The sequence below is a fragment of the Haliaeetus albicilla genome, chromosome 4, assembly GCF_947461875.1.
Source record: "Haliaeetus albicilla chromosome 4, bHalAlb1.1, whole genome shotgun sequence".
Lineage (NCBI taxonomy): Eukaryota > Metazoa > Chordata > Aves > Accipitriformes > Accipitridae > Haliaeetus > Haliaeetus albicilla.
Genome location: NC_091486.1, coordinates 31,227,375 through 31,247,877, shown reverse-complemented (window position 1 = coordinate 31,247,877; position 20,503 = coordinate 31,227,375). Strand labels below are relative to the sequence as shown.

The 20,503-nt window shown below is 43.4% G+C and overlaps 2 protein-coding genes across 3 annotated transcripts in view; one reads left to right on the top strand and one right to left on the bottom strand.

The window, feature by feature from the left end:
- Nucleotides 1–4,585, bottom strand: part of ALS2 (alsin Rho guanine nucleotide exchange factor ALS2) — a 52,969-nt gene extending 48,384 nt beyond the window's left edge. For both annotated transcript variants that reach the window (XR_011324375.1, XM_069781744.1), the window contains exon 1: nucleotides 4,460–4,585. The gene's annotated coding sequence lies outside the window, so the exon portion shown is untranslated. The remainder of the gene's footprint in view (nucleotides 1–4,459) is intronic.
- Nucleotides 4,586–7,539: 2,954 nt separating this feature from the next.
- Nucleotides 7,540–20,503, top strand: part of CDK15 (cyclin dependent kinase 15) — a 38,796-nt gene continuing 25,832 nt past the window's right edge. The window contains 9 exon segments of the mRNA XM_069781743.1: nucleotides 7,540–7,945; nucleotides 8,903–9,007; nucleotides 9,124–9,254; nucleotides 9,900–9,979; nucleotides 13,544–13,638; nucleotides 14,436–14,498; nucleotides 16,495–16,514; nucleotides 16,516–16,616; nucleotides 17,172–17,292. Coding sequence (XP_069637844.1) covers nucleotides 7,826–7,945; nucleotides 8,903–9,007; nucleotides 9,124–9,254; nucleotides 9,900–9,979; nucleotides 13,544–13,638; nucleotides 14,436–14,498; nucleotides 16,495–16,514; nucleotides 16,516–16,616; nucleotides 17,172–17,292 — 836 coding nt within the window. The 5' untranslated portion in view covers nucleotides 7,540–7,825.

Sequence of the window (20,503 nt, the reverse complement as noted above, 5' to 3'; positions counted from 1 at the left end):
AGAAAATGGTTAAGAGTTGAATTCATAACTGTATTCCTGAACCATTAAAAGGTACAGTTCTATTAAAGCCTGTGCAGAAATGCAGAAAGCCAGTTAAGAGTTCAAAACATTTCTTCACGCAACTGGTAGCAGAGCATCTATGAAGGTATGATAACACCACAGAAGCCAAGGAGAAAAAAGTGGCTGTTCTATTTATGCTTTTATCCTTTCAGATTTTGAATTTTGCACCCTCACACCTTTCCATCTTCATGAAGATACCTTTGTATTACTTTTCTTGTAATAAAACAAAGCTACAGTTAATCTTTGTTTCTTATAATCTGTTTGGCTTTTCAATATTGAAAGAATTGTAATTTTCCTTGATCTACTGTCTTGCTAGGTGAAGTATTAAAAATTTTAGTTACATTAATGTATGTGTGTAATCCTATTTATTAAAATAAAATGTTTCATACATAAATTCTTTAGACCTTTTGCTTCATTATAGTTGCTGTCTGGTATCCACTGTAACAAAAGCAGGAAATAAATTATTTAATATAACGGTCTTTTAAGACCGTACATCCCCAAGAAAGGATCCAGAATGAGTAGTCTGAAGCTCTTCCATAAAGAAAATAGAAATAAAATATGGCCAGTCTTGATTATAAGAGACAATATATGCAAACCTCTAACTTGCATACAGAAGTTTCAATTCACACTTGGAAACAGTAATCATCAAGTTGATAAATAATTGAAATAACTAACACAAATTCCAACACTTTCACTAGACCACTCTGAATAATGAAGTGCCAAGCAGATCTTTACAGACAGAAACAGCAATACATCATACCAAATGTTTCCAGTTTTCCAAATACAGGGCACTAAAAATAGCAATTTGGGCTTCAGGGTTGGCAAAGAACTTACCACAAAAAGATGAATAGCCACAAAAAAATGAAATCAAATTAATATGATAGAATAGTATTGTGATAAGTGATATGCACCTTGCTCTAAAATAAAAAAATAAAAAAAAATCAGAGCATACTTTCTAGGAACAGAAAGCCACACTTGTCACCACAAAGATATTGCTTTCAAGACACTTCTGTCTCTCCTTCCTCAACTAAAAAAAGAAAAAAAAAACCAAACCCACCCACAACTGTAAAAGTTAACTTTTAAAATATTAACAGAGGAAGTCTCACAAATACAAGGAAGCTGTCATGCAATCCTTCAGTAAAAGAGGTGTTGATGAAACAACAAAGGAAAATGGAAGTTCATTTTTGGAACTTCTAACTTTGTGATCTATTCTTGCTCAGAGTAAGTACATTTGAAGTTTTTTTTTTTAGCCTGCTCAAAACCACCTAACCCTACAATTCATTTTCCTAAAGATGCTGGCACTTCTCCTCTGTGAAGAACTCCAGCTTTACGTATAAATATCCAATGGATCAGTGAAACAGAAGAAGAGTTGGGAGCTTTGATAAAGTCATCAAAGTATCAACGATTGTATCATTTACATTGTATAGCTTAAAATTCTTGGCTTCTATAATCTCAGCAGGTTTTTAAATTATTTTTATTTTTTTAAGGGCTCAAAGAATTTCTTTCATTTTCATAAGCTTCAACTGGACAAAAGTTTACTGTAATTCTCACGAAAACTTCTGATTATAACAAAGCAAAGTTACAGCCAGGTAACTGATTAGCTGTTTTGCAAGACCTGCCTTCAAGGCCCAATTGAAAAATGATTTAAGTCATAATTAAATAAGAAACCTGCAATACCAGTGAACTAGAAATTAAGAATGATATGACGGTGGCGATACATTTTGTTTTCTTTACAAAAGCTCATACTTAAGGTTGCATTACTAAGCGTTTATGCATATTATGGAAAATGCTAGTCAAACTGTTTTCCTTCCACAAATGAGACATCTTTAAGACATTTCAAAACCATTTTCAAGTTCAATGCAAGTTTTCATTCACTCCTAGGACAGCACAACATTATTCCCATTTCACTCACAGCTAATACAAAATATGAGTCATTTGGTCGCAGCTACAAACTAAGTAATTATAAATAGGAAGTTTCTTCCTCCCAATAGGAATATGCAATTTTCCTTGCTGATTTTCACATTTATATAATATTACATTGTAGCATTACATATATATTACTTCTTTTCCACTAAGATTACCTGAATTGTTATTAGCTTTAACGTTCATAGAACTGAATGGCCAGGCACAATACATCATTCTCACGGTATGGAAAATCGGTATGATACCAGCACCTGCACTGCTCTGCCTATATATTTACTTTCTACATTTTTGCTTCAACACTGCAATAGGGAGAAAGCAAAGAGTGCCAAATAGTGCCAAATTATGAACTGGATTTCTGTTACAGACAGATGGTCACTAGCATGACACTGATGTCATACTTTCCACTTACAGCGTAGAATACTAATTCAAATTCTCCAGAAATCAAACACCATAATAACTGCTATGGCAGGGAATGAGGTGGAGTAAACATTACTCTCATTACTCTGGACTGCATCCTTCACTAGACATTGACCATTCTTTAATAAGCATCATAGGTATAAAAGTAATCTTATATTCAATGCTGAACAGGAACAGCTGGTATGCCCCTGACTTTTAGAAATACTAAAACTCCCATTAGCCTCATGTGCTTATTTACCTGCTACACTTAATAAATAACTACAAATACTTCTACAACTTTCAGACATGTTTAATTACATATTTACAAACACACCTTTAATAAACTTGTTGCATCATATTTAGCGATAACTTACACTACCAAGACTGCAAGCTTGTTATACAAAATTATCTATTCAGGTTCTGAAAGAGGTTACTGCCAAACTTCCTAATTCAAAACAGGGTTATCAACATTAGTCTTGTCTACATACATACAATTTATTATGGCTAACTGTGGTTCACATATAATGTGTTACCAGTTCAAGAAGCCCTTGTGTTTTGGTCAGCACCGACAAGGTGCAACTACTGTTCTTAACATTAAGATCTGCTCAGAGCAAAACAAAACAACTTGCTACTCAAAGACAGCAGCGATCGCTTCAGATGAGGGCTCAAAGCTTTTAATGCCAGTTCCAGTGAATGAGGGATGGTTGCAAACAAGATATAACAGTAAAGGAGTCAGGGAAAAAAAAAAAAACCAAAAAAAACCCCACACAACAAAGAAAGGGCCTAGTATCAGCTAAAAGAACACAGCTGAAAACTATCTGCTATAGCACATAATAAATAATTTAAAATTTACCAAACTCATAACAGGGTCAAAAATTTCTGAATATCCCTTCCTCCCTCCTCTTTCTCTTTTTAAATTACACCTTTTTAATTTAGTACATGTTCAGGTCCTTCCCTTTCTGAGAACAATTAACTCCACAGAAACTGAAAGATGGTTAAGTGTAGCTAGTTTTTATAAGTTGCTGCACTACAACAGCAGTGATCAACTACCAGTCATCTGTGACTACTCTAGGTGCTCCCCAGTGTCTCACCAAAATAGTTTCGTGCTGCAAGAGGAGGTCTGTGAAAGTGACAGCATACTAGCTACGTCATCTGTACACAATATTGCAGCCAAGCTAGAACTACCACTCAATGGACTCTGAAAGTTGAAACAGCATTTACTCCTGAGCAACCAAGTCATGCAAAGAGAAAGGACTCTGAAATGAACGTGGATGGAGATAAAGGGAGGACATACTATTTAAAGTTTAGGTGGCCTCTTCCTATCAAAAGGGAGGAGTCCTTTAGGAACCTCCAGAAATAAATCTCAACGTCTCTGCTCTACCAGCCTCTCGGAGAGCGGGAAGAGTTGGGACAGCCAGCACCTTCGGTCAGAGCCGTTCTTTAGCCTCCCCCCCAGCTTCTCAAGCCCAGTCGCCGGCTGAGACGGGGCCTGTTCCCTGACCACCAGTGCAGCACAACAGCACACCACCTCCTCTCCTGAAGCTCAGGGGCGGGAGGCGCAGGGAGCGCGGCGGACCGGCCCACGGCGCTTCGGACAACCGGGTTCCCGCCGCAGCGCCGCGCTCCCCGTTTCCCTTCAGGAGCGGGTAGCCATTTCCTTCGCCGCTCCTCATGACCCCCCAAAACTTTCCCCACCTGTTGTTCCCCGCAGCCAGGGCAGCACCTGCCCCGCCAGAGCGGCTCCCAGGGGAGAGGCTTGGCGGGGGGGGGTGTGCCTGATGCCCCGAGCAGGGGCCGAGCGGCGGGGCAGCCAGCTGCGAGAGGCGGTTGGCGGGGTGAGGGAGCGCGCGGGTGACTAGCGGCAGCGCGGAGCCGTTGGGGGGGGCGGGGGGGGGGGGGGACGGAGGGCACGTGTCGTCGTCATCGTCCCCGGCACAGGTCGGCGCCCCACGTGACTCAGACTCCACTCCTCCCCACGGCAGGGCGCGCGCCACCCCCGCACCTCCCTCCTCGCGCCGGCGGCGGCGCCGCCACCCCCCCCCCTCCCCTCTCCCGACCCTCGCGCCAACGGCCGCCTCACCCGGCGCCGCGCTCGCTCTGACCGCCGGTCTCGCCGCCGGCTGCCGGGGCGCAGATCAGCTGATTCACGCGGGGGCGCGGGGCGGGGACTGCGCCGGGCAGGGGGTGGAGCCTAGCGTGGACCCGCGCGCGCGCGCAGGAGCGTCGGGTAGAGAGGCGGCAGCCCGGGGGCGGGCTACGGCGCTCGCGCCGACGGGTCCCTCCCCGGGACAAAAGAGGCAGAGACCCGCCTGAGGGGCGCGGCCGGCCCCGGCTCCGGCCCCGGCTCCGGCCCCGGCCCCGGCCCCGGCCCCGGCCCCTCCGGTCTCCAGCCGGAACCGAAAACAGGATCCGCTGGTGTTGCTGTTCCCGGCACGTTTAGACCAGTAAACAGGAGTGTGGTGAAGCTGGTTGGGCAATGCCACTGTTACGGTAGTGCCGGCACCAGGAGTGCAAGGAAAGACACCTGAACATGTACCTTAAAATATCAGAGGCACAAATAAAGAACAAAGCTATAACCTACACAGGAAGCCTGATCAATAACTAGCAATAATACCCGGCCGTCCCTTCCTGCTCCATAAACCCTCCGAGTAGCTACTGGTTTAAACAGGAGCAGGCCTGCACCACTGGTGTAGATAGAGCCTGTCTACAGGACAAGCCGCCTCGAAATAGTTAGGCACGTGTACGCATATATGTCCATGGACATGTGTACGCCTCTGTACAACCTGCGCACGTGCATTTTATGTATGTATTTATACATGCATAAATTTTACAGAATAAGTTTAAAGTGGAGTGGTGTATGTATACATGCTGTCCAAAAAGCAGATTCATCACCCGCTGTGCAACGACCCAACAACCACACACTCCGGAGAGACATTATTGATTTTTTATTTGTGCAAAAATGGGTGCTAGGTGGTTATTCCAAAAAGCCAGCACACCTCACCAAAGAAAAACAATGTATTTATTCTGTCACATGATTAGTAAAAACCCACCTAAATTTACATTCATTGGTTAGCAGTCACCATCTCATCTACTATTGGCCAGCTATATTTAAATTAGCCCCACTTGCTATGTGGATTAGCACGTGTGCTCCTCGCGGGTGTGGGGTGAGCAAGTTCTTCCAGCCTGGAATTGAGTCGGTGGTCGCGATCTCCCCCTGCCACCTTTACCTTTCCCCCAGTTCGTGCTGCTTTGGCAATCAGCTGGCCCTTGGCACCTTCTGGAGCTGGATGTTTCCTTTCATCAGTCACAGCCTGCATTTCTTAGGTCCAATTATCCTTCTTGTTATCTCAAGAACGTTTCTTTTCTCTCTGATGGACCTGGAGTATTCTTGCCAAGTTGGCAATACACACGAAGTATCCTCAAAACATCAAGGCCTAATTGTTCCAGGGTGTCTTTACTCTATGAATGTCAACTGTGTGCCTTTCTGATTACAGCCTTACTTGTTAATTTGATATATACAAAATACATCTCGCACAAACCAGACAGACCATTCTAAATCTCTGAGTTATTCTTCAACATACACACTATGCATATACCTATATGTATATATACATACTATATATATGTGTTTCTACCTGAAGAAGTTTTGCAAAATGTACTTTTCGTGTTATATCAGCACTTAGTAGACTATTTCATACACTGCCTGAAGTTTCCTTTAAAAACTCTGGTTCCAAAACAACATATAGGCTCTCCTTTATAAACTCTTACATTTTCTAAGGATAACTATTAAACATTTATATTAGAGTGTTTCCTCTGCTAACTGGAATGAACACTTCTTTATTCTTTCTTCAATAACCAGAACCACCAGCTATTACCATGCTTTCTTCATTTACCAGCTCTTGCTAGCTGGCAAAAGTTGGATGACTTTTCTTTGTAACAGAGTAATTGCCCTCTACTCCCTGACACAAAATATACCTAAGATTAAAATGAATAATCTTCATATGAATTAACATGTATATTTTTATATTGTCTACTTTTTGTTCATTTATCTTTCCATTCCTTTAAAATGCAAGTATTATTTATGCTTAAATGTATTTTAAAAGTCCATTTGTATAAATATGGTCAAAACAATAAAAAATAGTTTCCAGAATAAGAAACTTTGTACAGATGTGCAAACGATGCTTGCGTAACCAGTTTATTACTGAGTATGTTGCATTCAGACAACCTTTCTCGTGCCTGGACAGCACATCCAAATTACTGCTGTATTCTGATGGCTCAGAGAGTATATGGAAAATAAATAGAAGACTGAGGTCCTTGATGATAGATATTTAGCAAACTACAGCTAACTGGGGAGTGCAAAAGAAAATCATGTGAAAGAAATCAAGCCTCCCAGTATGTTAGCTCCTTCTTGCCATGCAAAGGCTGGGTAGTTTGGCTGCAATGAGACACAGAAATTGTTCCTGCCTTCCCAGAACATTTTTTCTTAAAAAAAATCCTTTTGCTCAAGGAAAGAGCGTTTTTCTTAGACACCAAAACAGTGAAGCAAAGGGAAGACTCTACATCATGTATTCACATGAAAACTGAAGGACCTAAGGGGTCAGCATAAAAATTCCACAGTATAATGCCTGCTCCCTCACCCCTTGCCAGCATTTTCTCAGTGTGGGTGGGGTGTTATTCCTAGGAAGCTGCACAGTGAGTCTGACTCATGGAGAACTGAAAGAAGGGGACTTTTGTCTGTCCACATCCACATAAGTCCACTGCGCATTGCCTGTTCAGTACAGAATTGATGAAATCTCTTTTGGGCTGATCGATCAGCTTGCTCTCGCTATTTTGACATGTGGACAAGACTATTTTCTACCAGCTACAACTTATTGTGTCCCTTAGACAAGTGATCCAACAGGGACAGACAGCTCCCTGTGCTGACATCACCACCACATCATGGCTAAGAATGTAAATACCAAAGCATGGACAGTCAATGTACAGCTCCTGCAGAAAGCACAACTCAGCCACGCTGCTCAGATAGCTCAACTTAAAGCCTAATGGCACACAGAATAGTACCTGCTATAGACATGGAGGGAAGTCAAGGTCTGTTCCTGTATGAAACCTATCACTTCATTACCTAACATATTACACTGAAAGTTGCTTAACTGGAAGAAATTTGTATGAGCAGAAAGTTTGGATTTATTGCTTAATTCTCCATCTTCAGGTATGAAAAAATGTGGGCTGTTTTTGGAGGGCATGTGCCAAATGAGCTGAAATCAGTGGAGCTACTCCAGGGCTGAATTTGGATCACTGCGTGTTGGACTTTCAAAGAAAAATGGCAGAAATCACAAGACTGCTTGAGGCAGAGACCTCATGTGAGTCATATGAACTGTTATTACAGACAGAGGGATGAGGAGGAGCAACGGAGGAAAAACGAGATACATTTTAATTGAAACAGGACAACATGGGAGACATGTTGTGTGTAAGTGCTGTCAGATCAGGATGCTGCAGCTGCTGTTCAGAGAGAAGGGGTTCCCAACATATCCAAGGCCTTCAGCACATGGAAGCAGCGTCTACAGCAGAGGTATTTAATATCACACTGTGATACTTCTGCATTGGGATAGGTTAAGCCTGGGTTCTTCCACTTGTTGTGGGAGTGCAAAACATTCACATTTGCTTCTAACCAGACAGCATCAAACTTTGCAGCTTCAGGCTTGCGAAGCTACTGAAAGAGGACTCCATGCCTTAGATGACAATAAATGCCTTTGATGTGATGAACGGGGAGAAGATTGCACTCCAGCGAGCTCTCTGCCAATGAAGGATTGTAAAAGAGGGAGGGAGCCAACAACCTACAGTTCTGGAGGAGGCAGCATGCCATAGATTACAAATCCTGTTATATTTGAGTCAAATGATAATGCAGGCACCCATCCAATATAGCTGCTCAGGAGGAGCTTGCAGGCTGCCTGCCATTCATTACCACTCTTTTTATAGTTTATGGCACTGTTATGCTGTATGGGCAAAAATAACAGGCTGTGTAAATTATACAGTGGTGAGAAAGGCTCAACATGGAGGGGGGGCAGGGGCTTAAGGAAGAGAAGATGACATAAATTTAAACTTCCTGAAATTTCACTCCTGCATTTGGTTTTTAGTCCCTGCCCTAACAGATTGCTATCTAGAGATGAATAAATCGAGGGTAAGAGAGAATAACATGCATCTGGAATGATACTGGTAGAAGCATCCTCTGCAGTTAAGGCAGTTTTATCTTTGTGTGTTCTCAGAGTGAGCGCTACCATTTACGAAGACAGGAACATATAGACATTTGTTCCCCTTACAGACAGAGCTGAGAAACTGTACTAGAGATCTGTGACTGGTGGGGAGGGGGATGAAAATGACATGAAGAGCTCAAAGTCAGTGCAGTCAAGGAGAAAGGAAAGAATCACATCAGTAAAATGGTGGTTTGCCAGTGATACAGTTTGCCTTCTTTTCCTGTGCCAGCTGTCAGATGTAACCAGAGCACCCCTTTCCTCTACCCACACTGCAGCTGCCGCAGCTCCACACCCTCCAGAGATGGAGGTGCAGGACACAGAGGCCTTGGAGTTACGCTGATCCTTTCCAGGAGCAGGATGTTGTGGAGAGGTTCAAACGGGTGAGCGTGCAGCATCCATAGAGCCAGACAGGAGATAATTCATCCTATGATTATTCCAGCCATGAATCAGCATTTAATTACTGAATGACATACTAGTAGCTTCTTGTTCTACCCAGCAATCTAAAACACATACCAATTTCTTCATGAAGCAGAGAGAAGGCATCTCATTTGGAGCTACCACATCCTATGTACATCTAGAGAAGCTGTGTGAAGGATCCTGTGCAACTGTGTACAAGGGGATCAGCAGGTGAGCAAGGATCACCGGTGCCATTATTGCCTTCCCAGTGCCCACTGAAAACACCTGTTACAGGAATCCATAAGAATGAGCTTGAAGCTGGGCAATTCAGAGTACTTACAGGAAGATAAAGGCAAATCAAAAGTCCAGCTTTGCCTTTAACCAGGATATTTGCAAAGCCCCACCCCAATTTTTCAGGGAACTCCTCCACTACAGCCATGTAGGCTCCACAAAGACACTTTGCTCTGCAGCAGTGTGCCAGGAGATTGTCTGGCTGCACCAGGGAGGGAATGAGGATTTTCCTTGGAATGAGGGATCCCTGCATGATGGAAAAATTGGAGGTGAAGCCATGCTGCCATCACACAGGGGCAGGAAAGCTGTGAGAGGGCAGAGTGGGAACACTGCCCAAAGCCATGCTCTAGCAATACCCAGTCAGCAGAACGGTGGTACTCTAGCCAGGCAGGCTGGCTCCCATTTCACTGCTAATGAAGGCAAGATGGAGGTGGTTTGCAATACCTTTCTGAGCTTGACCTAGGCGGAGGAGTGAGCCCTAGAAATTTTGCTTGGGTAAGTGTGGAGCGCTCCAAGGGACTGTTAATGTTGTTGTCATGCCAAGCACTGAGGTGCTTTGTGTGACCTTCCGCTCTGACCTGACAGGATCAATGGCCAGTTGGTGGCGTTGAAAGTGATCAGGCTGGAGGCAGAGGAGGGAGTGCCCTTTACAGCCATTCAGGAAGGTAAGACATAAAGACCTTCTTCAAACATTGGTGAAAAGCGAGGGACGTCATTCTTGAAGAGCATTTATTTTAACCTGAAAAAGCTCCATGTGATGTCTTCCTAAGTCCTTTATTGCCTACTCAATGTGCCAGGTGTCCTTCTCCCAAAACTCTCTGTTTCCTTATCCCCTCTTGAAGGAGGTCTTTGTGCTGGGCTGGGTGAGCATGTGATGGACGGAGAGGGAACCTGCTGGCCAGTGTATTCCCTCATGACAGAAGCCTCTGAGCTTGTGATAAGGAAAGTGCCAGCTGCAGCCAGAGCATGTCCTTTCTAGCAGTGTAGGGGCCCTCTTGCACCTCCTGTCTGCTACCTGCTCCATAGTTGCTTTCTCACTCCCATTTTTATACACTAGCACTGCACAGCAGGTGCTGTTGCATTGGGCAGTTGTGGACTTGAAGTGCCCTTTGCACCAGGGTCTCTGCTTGCTGTTATCACAAACAGTGCCACTTTCCTGTGTGATGGCAGCTGATACCTGGGTCATCACATATCCCAGCCTGAAGAGAAACACTTTCGATAAAACTGGTTTTTAATAACATCTATCATTTCAGCCCAGTGAGAAATTCTTTCTATCGGTTGACTTGGTAGAGCACTGGGCAAAATGTCTGCAGCTTTCTCAATTTCTTTGAGAAAGAAATGCTTTTGTTTAAGTGCTTGATTTTGGCTGAATGTATTTACATGTCCCTACAGACCAAGTTCGTAAACTGCCTGGTTGATTAAGGCTTCTATTTTCATCTGCTCTACAATCCCAAAAGGATCATAATCTGGTTTCTGCCTTGCACAGAAATATGCAACCTTTGTGCCAGTCTGTTGTCTGGTATTAGTGAGAGCTATCAATGTAAGAGGTCACACATATTTTGTTTTTTACTTCTTACTGCAATTCAAAACTAGGGTTGATCTTGTCACCATGGGGATGGAGTGCCAGCTTTCACAGAGCAGGCCTAGCACAGAAGGATTGTCATACCAGTCAACTCAGAATAACGAGAGGTCGGTCAGTAGACCCACTCCAGGTTTATAACAGTGTAATTAAGATAAGAAAGTTTACAAAGTCCTTAGTCAAATTCTGGCTGAAAGCAGAGAGATACCTAAATATGCCTATTTACAGAATGGCTTGTGTTACAGTTTCCTATACACTCATTTGCTGTGGTGCTTTTGCTCTGCATTTACACCTGTAGCCCACCAGTAAAATAAGCCTTAAAAGCTTTATCTACATAGAACTAATGATGCTCTAAAGATCAGCACCCCTTTAACATGCTCTACTGGACAGACTGAGAGCCTTAACTTCATTATGGAAGAAAACAAGAGTGATCCTATGAAGGGTCTACTTTAAATAGATCTTTTGTGTACTGCTGAGCTTTGCAGCATCTGACACCTCAAATTTACAATGTAAGTCAGTAGCGCAAACAAAGCACAAGATTTATTAACATGGTGCATTCTCTGCTACCCTGGAGGAATGGCACTCCCCTGACAAAGAGCTGCTTCACCCCAGGAAGCCCCACAGAGACGAAATGCATTTAAAGCTCAGTTCTGGCTGTAGCACCTGACACCCCAGCAGGGGGTTGTAGAAGCAACCAAGTGAGGAGCAGTTCCCAGAGGCCTGATTCAGGCACAGGAGCTGAATTCTCCATATTACTGTGGACCCTCTGGAGCAACAGCTCTCGTCATATGGGATTTTTGAGGTATCACAGAGCCAGGTTAGCAGCCCCTTTCTGTAGCAGATGGGATCTAGCCAGAGTATCTTTACTGGGTTCATAGGCAATTTGGTGCAATCTGGAGCATGTTTAAGGTTCATACTGCCATGCACTGGAAACATACTCGTGGTAGCTAAATGGACTAGCATCAGTACTAAAGGCAGTTTAGCTGCAGCAGCACCAAGCTCTGTGCAAGAACTATTTACAATCTGTGCTGTTTCCAGTAGTTATGCTGAATCAGGCATCCCTTACTGCTCAGCAGTCTCGGTATTGACATATGCTTAGGCCACAGCTGTGTAATACAGTATATCTGGCTGTAGGGCTTTTAGAACCAGGTGAAATTGTTACACTTACAAAAGGCAAAGTGCTAATCCAGTATAAATTTGCTTTGCCAGCATGAAACTCTTCAAATATCTTTTGCAGATTGTTTGAAAAACAAAAAGCGGCTTTTATCCAGTACCAAAACTCATTTGGCCTCCCATGACCGGCCCAAGCTCTGTATTGTGTGCTTCAGCTAATTCAGCAGAAATGAGATTGTATGCCCATGCCTTATCTGGATGAAATTTGTAGCACTCCATGGTCTGACAGTAAACTAATTTGGTTTTAATCAGCAGGGAAGGGTGAGTCTGGAGCCGCTCTGAGGCTAATCTTCTATGTCAGAAGGTGAACTAAAATCTGCAGTCAGGGACCCCTGTTTTTGTTGAGCTTTGGGGCTTCTGTCTGTGCACAGTTTCAGTATAACAGTTGGCTTGGATTCTTCAGTAGTGCCCAGGATCTGCAGGCAGAGCAATCCCAGTTCCACCACTTCCCCGTGTCCCTCCTCTGTGCAGAGGTACAGCAACTACTGTCTCAAACCTATGGTAGCAAATGATGAAGTTGTGCATGCTCTTCCCCCATAAAGACTATCTTTGAGACTTTCTGCTGAGAAGCTGCCTTCATTAGTGTGTTGGCTGGAGCCTGCTCTATTATGAGAAACCTAACGCAAGGCTGAAAGGCTCAGAAGGCTGTAGCTTTTGTCTTAGCATCAGTCAGCAGTCTGTGGTCTGTATGGAGGCAGAGACTCTTCCATGTGCTTCCCACTCCATCACCACACCCTAGATGTACTGAGGCTTGGCAAAGGCATGTCAGCACCTAAGGACCAGGGCCACACAGTTGCAATGATGCTTTTAGATGGTCAGGCCAAAAGAAAAAACGTGCCAAAGTTGTAGAAATACAAACAAGTTACTGTTCACTCAGTAACTTCATCCTCTCTGCTCTTTGAGTTTTAAACTGAATAAAGTAACCAATATGCCTTCTCCAAGCTAGAAGCACAGAGCTTAATTCAGAATTCAGCTTAGCATCTACAGTGATTTCTTTTGGCAGTTTTTCACACCCTGATATTGTGAAGCTGGAAAGTCTCCTAAGGGCCCTGCTGAGGGCATGTGCCAGGAGGCAGATGGGAGAAGGATGAGAAGCTCAGTGACAGGCCAGGGGCTGCTGCATTTTGGCTCTGGGAGCTCCCAGTCCCTGCCTCTCTCTCAGTGTTTTCCTTGAAGAAATTATTTCTCCTCAGCTGAGAAGCTGACAGCTGGGAACTGTGAACTGCTATTTCTGATCGAGGCAAGATCCCACCTCTGAGGGACGGACAGGTTGCTGCCAAGTCCGGAGCACTGATGCTTGCTTCTCTAAGGAGCTGTTCCATCCTCCTCCAGACTCAGTAGCTGCCACTTCTTACAGACCTGCCAAGTTTGGACTATTTCCCCCCAGTTTTTTATTTTCACTGCCTTGCCGTGTGCACTATCTCCTTCCACTTCCAGCAGCAGTGGTTAAGTCGATCTTTCTTTTGTGTTTTCCCAGCTTCTCTTCTCAAGCGTTTGAAACATGCCAACATTGTATTGCTTCATGACATTATCCAGACCAAGGAGACACTAACATTTGTCTTTGAGTACATGGTGAGTTGATGTTTTTCTAGCTTCCAGTGGAGCTAGTACTGGGAAGTACTGGGAAGTGGCTGCATAATGAATTTATTGCATTATGAGACGTCTACAAAGAAACGAGTTGTAATCCTTTAGTGCAATGATTGATTTTCCTTCTTGATCTCCTGTTTCCCAGCCACACAGCCGTACTCTTTTCTTTCTGTATATGTGACAGCTGTATGCAAAAATGATGCCACATCTTGTCTCCACTAGGATGGTAGACACTATTTACCTCCATTTCTGCGTTGACAACACAATAAAAGTACTGTTCTTGAGCCACAGCAAGGACAGGCAATAATGATACGAGCTCACATCCCAGTTGGGGTCAGATTTGTCACTGACCCCAGTGGCTCACCATGACCAAGCTGCAGGTTGCTCTCATGGGGAGGGTAGGATGCCAATAAAAAAGTTCTCCACGTGAGTCTTGCTACTTCTGTTGCTTTTGCTGATAGCTATCAACCAAATTACAAGAAAAAATACAGGGGCTATGTATTCTTACTGCAGCTCTATGATTAATTCTGGCACAAGTATGAATACTGTTAACTATCAGCTTCAGGTCATAAACTACTAGGGTGAGATAACAGGTCAGCCAGGTCCCTGATTTGACCCAGCACTTAAGCACATCCTTGTGTGCTGCATCAGATCAGATGTTCACCAAGGTGAAAGAGACACCTTTGTAGTGGTTGCATATTTCTTCAATTTACAGAAGAGGCATTGTTGGTAGAAGCATTTTACACCAGTAGCTTTGCCTCAAGTTCTCCTCTTTTATTTAGCACACGGTTCTAGCACAGTACATGGGCCAGCATCCTGGAGGACTTCAATCGTGCAATGTTATGGTGAGTTCCCTAGAAGACCAGTATCCCTCAAAGCATGAGGAAGTGTTTTTTTCCACTATGTATGATCACTGTAAATTACCAATATTTACATGTTCCATATATGACAAAAACTTTGAAGAAAAGCTGCCTTTGATAAAGATGTAACAACCTCCCTCTCAGTCTCCAAAGCCTTTTTTTGGTTAGCCCCTCTTCCCATTTTCTGATCCTGCAAGAGGACATTCAGCTTTTGTGAACAGTGACATCCTGTGGCAAGGAAATCTGCCTCTACACAAATTTGTATCCTCTTATCGTAAGAATATATTATTCATCTCTCTAATTAAAAACTCTCAAAACTCACTCTCTCCTGCAACTATCTTCATATTTACAGTCATTTAAGTCTATTTTGTTTCTACCACAGCTTTTTGGGATGGGTTGACTGGACCCGAGCACAGCTGAAGATGTAGCCTTACATTACGGATTGATGTTATAATAGTCTCCTACTCTCCTTTGTATGCATCTTCACATTTAATTAACTTTCAGAATTATTGCTGCATACTGACTTAAGGTTTCAGTGTAGATGTCCTCAGTAAATGCCTGGGTCCTTTTCCTGAGCAGCTTCAGTTAATTTATCTTACAGCTGTCAACAATAACTTTGTATCTTATCAAACTGCCTATTCATCTGACTTCGTCAGATCCCTCTGAAGTTCCTCACTGTCAATTCTTACCACAGCTAATCTAAATACTTCTGTCATCTTCAAATGTTGCCACCTTGTTCACATCTTTTTCCAGATAGTTGTTAAGCAACACCAATTCTAATGAAGTTTCTTGGGGCCTCAGATTTTAAACATCTTTAAAACTCAGATACGTCCAAGATGCAGTCTTGTAGTTTTGGCACAGATCTCAAGGGCTCTGCTACCAGGCGGGACTGTAAAGCACAGGGAATACATGGCTGTAACACGTACTCACTGGCATTTCTGTGAGTAAACACTAGCCAGCTGCTCTGCTTTCCTGTCCAAAATCCTCATTGTCAGCAGGAAATGAACTGCAAAATGATTTACTACTCCTTTAGGAGGGTCATCTAGCTTGCTTCATTTTTGCTGGCAAATGTTTTTTTTGTCTCTGAGTGATTCCTATCAAATAAGATGCAAGTATGCAGTATGTTACAGGGACACTTTTCTGGTACAAAAATGACCTATGGGTGTCACTGTTTTTCCTCCTCTTCAGATTAAACTTCTGGTAAAAAAATATCTTTCCTCTGGTGAAGTCTAATTACTTTTGCTGTGTTTTGTTTCTATCCACTGTCCAACTTCATACCTTGTTTCAGCCCAATTTATTTTACCCCAGGCTTCTTTACGCTGCCATGGTGGTTGGAGTTTGATATTTCTTTCTTGCTTGCCTGCTTTCTTGCTTGCTTTCTTCATTCATCGTATCTTATAAGGTATAGCTGTTCAAATCAGGTCCTTGTGTTTTCTCCCATCTTGAAGATAACAGTTCACGTTGTCAAGTAAGTCAGTTCACTGGTACAGCTTATACTGGCAAGAGGTGGTGTGTACAGCAGCTGCAGAACTCCCTCTGCTGGTGTCAGCTGGCTCAAATGGGCAAAACTTCCAGGTCCTTAAACCTTCATTTTACTTGGCTGTCTTTGTCTTGAACACTGAAATCAGAATATCTGCTGTTTTGAAAGCTGGGTCTGTGTCTAGGCAAGTTGCGCTTGCTCCTGCAATCAATAGTCTATTTCTAAAGAAAAGTTAAATTTCCAAAATGTGCACTTAGGGACTGCACTATAACTGCCCTCATGGCCAAATATTCCACCCTGAAAACCTCAGAAAGCTGCACGGCAGTCATACCCCACGACGGTTTTCTCCTCCTCAGTGAGCTCTACTCATTTGGGGGATTTTTACCAATTTCTTAGATGCTTTGTCTCTGCTTTGTTCTAGGAGTTCTCCTGAAGTTCAGAGTTTATGTATCAATGCAAAGTCACACTAAATCATTTCAGTTTTTTGCTGGCTTTTTCTAGCTCTTCATGTTCCAGCTTTTGCGGCCTGGCTTACATCCACCAACAACACATTCTTCACCAAGATCTGAAACCCCAGAACTTGCTCATCAGTTGCCTTGGTGAGCTCAAATTAGCCGACTTCGGTGAGTCACAGTTTGGATACTGCTAATAGATCTGCTTAGACCAAAGCTTTAGCATGCATATAGATCTGTATCCACAGCTAATTAAGGCATAAAAGCAAAACCTCTTACTGAACTTCAGGAAACTATTTCTGTGGTCAGTCCAGCCTTTCTTGCCTTTATACTGATAGGTGCAGGGAATTACCTCATTTAAGTCAGAGCAATTACTGCCACACAAAACTGATTCAAGAGAATTGAGAATCAACCCATCTCTTCAGAAAATAATGTAACATGTAGAGTCCACCACAAAGTGCTGAACCAAAAGGCTTTCTTGGCATTGGTTTGAGATGGCTGCTTCAGTCACAAATGGTAAAGCCCTGCACAACACAGCATATTGCTTGATCTGATGTGCCCCAGAGGTATATTCCAGACACACTTTCTTTGTCAATTGCTTGTAAACTGCATTGCGATTGCTTGTGTTTAAAGATCCAAGAGAAAATAATGTCCTGTTTCCAATTATTATCACCTATGTGCTGCACAGGTAGAAGGACTTTTTTGTTTGTTTGGGTTTTTTTGCAGGCCTTGCTCGTGCCAAGTCCGTCCCCAGACAGACATACTCCTCTGAAGTTGTTACACTCTGGTACTGTCCTCCTGATGTGTTGCTTGGAGCTACACATTATTCTTCTGATCTAGATATCTGGTACTGACCAATTTCAAAGCATCTGGGGTCCCCTGGGAAAATTCATCTTTAGCTGAATTAAATTAAGTCAACCAAGTTACAGCAGATACAGTCATAAGTAGAGGAATTAACACCTGTGAGCAGAAAATGTGTGAGCAGTGGGGAGTTTTGTACTGCTGGGTTCATAGAACTTTGGGGGAATGATGTCACTACATCTCAGTTATGGATTTATATAAACCTCATCCGATAATATTTATGAGATACGTGCATCTCACTTGGTAACATTTATGAAGCATTTTCAGGCCTTGCATCGGAACACCTTTGCTTAATGCACTTACTGTTTTGTATCTATGTGGTCAGCTGAGTCAGCGGTAGCTCTCTACAGCAATGGCTTTGTGAAGAAACAATGGATGCAGTCACAGCCGCACCAACAATGACTTTGGCCTTGGTAACAAAAGGTGGCATTAAAGGGTTTCTGAATGGGTCTGGAGATAGAAAGGTGTCTGAGACTTTCATTATTTCTGTGATACTTTGTCCTTCTTCTCAAATAACGTGTCTCAGATGCACTCTGCATTTTATACAGGAGAAGGGCTGTGTTCTGTTAAAGCCTTCTTACCTTATAAGCTCTATCCCAAAACCTTAATGTGGCTGGGGATTGCAGGAAACAAGCTGCACGTTAGCGGAGCTGAAGGGAGAGGGGTCCCTGAGAGCAGGCAGAAAGGAGAGGAGGAGGAGCTTCACAGGGGTCCCACTGGTCCTTCTGGGCTGGCCTGGACGTGTAGCTGGGCCCTAGGGTTCATCTGCCTTCTGGCTCACTTCTGCACCAGCCTGAGCCAGCTTCCAGCACCACAGTCCTGACTTACTCATGGACAAAATGCAGCTCATGAAATTGCAGGAGACCACCCTTATTCTGGGCAATTTTACATCTGTAGATAGTACTGCTGCTTCACCCTTTCTCCAGACCAGGTAATTTTCTGCCTGTGCCTGTCACACCGGGACTTTTCTTAACTGCTCTGCCGAGTCAAAGGCTGGGAAAGGGTGGGAGCGCAGCAGGCTGAAGAATGTGCAAGAAGAGGGCTGGGTAAGTTTACAAACAGCAAAGTTCCAAGTTTTCTCAGGCTGTATCGACCTCCAGAGATCTGTAGCTTATCGGTGACTCTGATGGCCTAAGCCTGGAGGGCAGTTCAGGAAAACAGGAGTTTTTAGTTTGTTCATTTCCCTAGGCCTGCTGCTAATTTAATTGCTTAAAGATTTCTCCAAGGAGGAAAACCTTGCTAAATTCTAATGGGTTCCAGCTGCTAAGCCAGTCTAAATGGTCCTGTTTTCTCTCCCCCTCTACCTGTCACCTCTCCCCTCCAGACAGTCTCTCAGGAATGTCTGCTGAGTTTGAAGAAGACGCCTGCCTAGCAGATTGGAGGGTTTGTATTAGGCAGATGCTGGTATAAGCCTGTTGGGTTTTTTTCGCTGAAAGTTGACCCCTGTCCAAAGCCCCAGCTACACACAGAAAGCCTGACATTTCTGTCTGTGCAAAACCAACATCCCCACTACATAACTCTGCCCTAGTGTAATGAATAGCAACATAGGAGCGGTATACAAAGATCCCATCCAGCACTCTGAGCGGCTCTAACAGCACAGTACTCTCAGTCCCACTGAACTACATTCACACTATAGGCACCTTTGTTATAATGCCTCCTTATAATAACAACATTCAAAGTGTTTGCCCTAAAGAAAGATGTCATGCTGAGAGAATAGAGAGTACTTCAGTGAGCTCTATTCAGTAACTTCCTCTAACAAGAGTCATTTATTATCTTGATGTACACTGCATTTAAGTTCAATTTTTGTCTATTAGGAAATAATGTGAATTCACACAGATGTTACTTGTCTATTGGGAAGAAAGGGAAAAAAACCCTATGTCTTTTGGATGCTGCAATTTACATGAAGGCAGGTCAGAATGCCCTTGGTAATGGCATGAGACAGTGGGTGTTAAAGCCTTGGTTTAAAGAAACCAATTATAACAAAATAAAACATTATGGCAATTCATGCATAGTGTGCTTGAGCAGCAATACTGTCAGTGGGAGGCACACGGGAAGTGAATGAGGCCTTGAATAGATGAAGAAAGAGATACAGAAGGAGAGTCACTCGCTCCTGGACTAACTAGAAAAGCTGCTTTAATCTCTCTGTATCTTTTTTCTCTCTCTTTCTCCCTCACTATCTCTTTAGGACTTTAGAAGATTCAATTAAGGGATCTCAGGGAGACTAACGTTTCAGGGAGATTACACTGCATATCAGAAAGACTTTTTTTTTTTTAAACCACCAAGTGCTTTATGCACGTGCCACACTAGTAGCTGCTAACATCATGAGTGCCTTAAGTCATGGCTCCTTTTCACTTGGGCTTTCCTTGTATAATCTTCCATTAAAAAAAAAAAATTTAAAAATTTTTAAAAATCACAGGAATCTTCCTAGGTAGATTCATGTAGACTAGGAGTTCCTGTGTAGTCATTTAACTTGGACCTACCATGCCCACTACAGCCTTCCCTCCAGCCTGATTCGTATTGCCCTGCTGTGCTAAACTGGGACATACAGGCTAAGGGCTCCCCTGTACAGACCATGCTTGGTGAGGAAGAAGAAAAAGGATTTATTTCTGGTTAAATATAAAATTGCAATCTCCCAATGCCAGAAAAACTGTGGAGAGGGAACTCTGGGATGCCACAGAGATATCTTGGATCTTAATTCTGATGAAGTCGCCTCTCCACTGTGTGATGCAGCACTGCAGGGATAAGTGCAGTGTTCAAATCTGCCCCAGGGATTGCAGGCAGGTGCAACTGTGCTGTCTGAACCAGCTCTGTTTACGCTCACTAAATATCCCTATAACCAGTTATACCTCTCCTACTACTTTAGCAGTCACTGTCCTGATTCACGTGCTTATCTGCCACATGCTGAAACATCATGTCTAGGCCTCTTCCCAAAAGACCTGCCGCTCTGCCCTAGCTCTTCCCAAGGCAGCTATATGGGACTCAGACCTTTTGAGAAACTTGTAGACTGGAAGGGGTAAGAGGACCTCAGAAATGAGTATCAGAGAGGTAAGAAGGAAAAGGAGAAAAACAAAACAATGCTAGGTCTAAATCTTTAGAAATATTTAAAAGTAAATGTTTTTGAATCATCTTCAAGAACAGAAGGATCCTCATAATGCTGTCAGAGCAGTAACTGTAAATCCAGTATCTCAGAAGGAAAG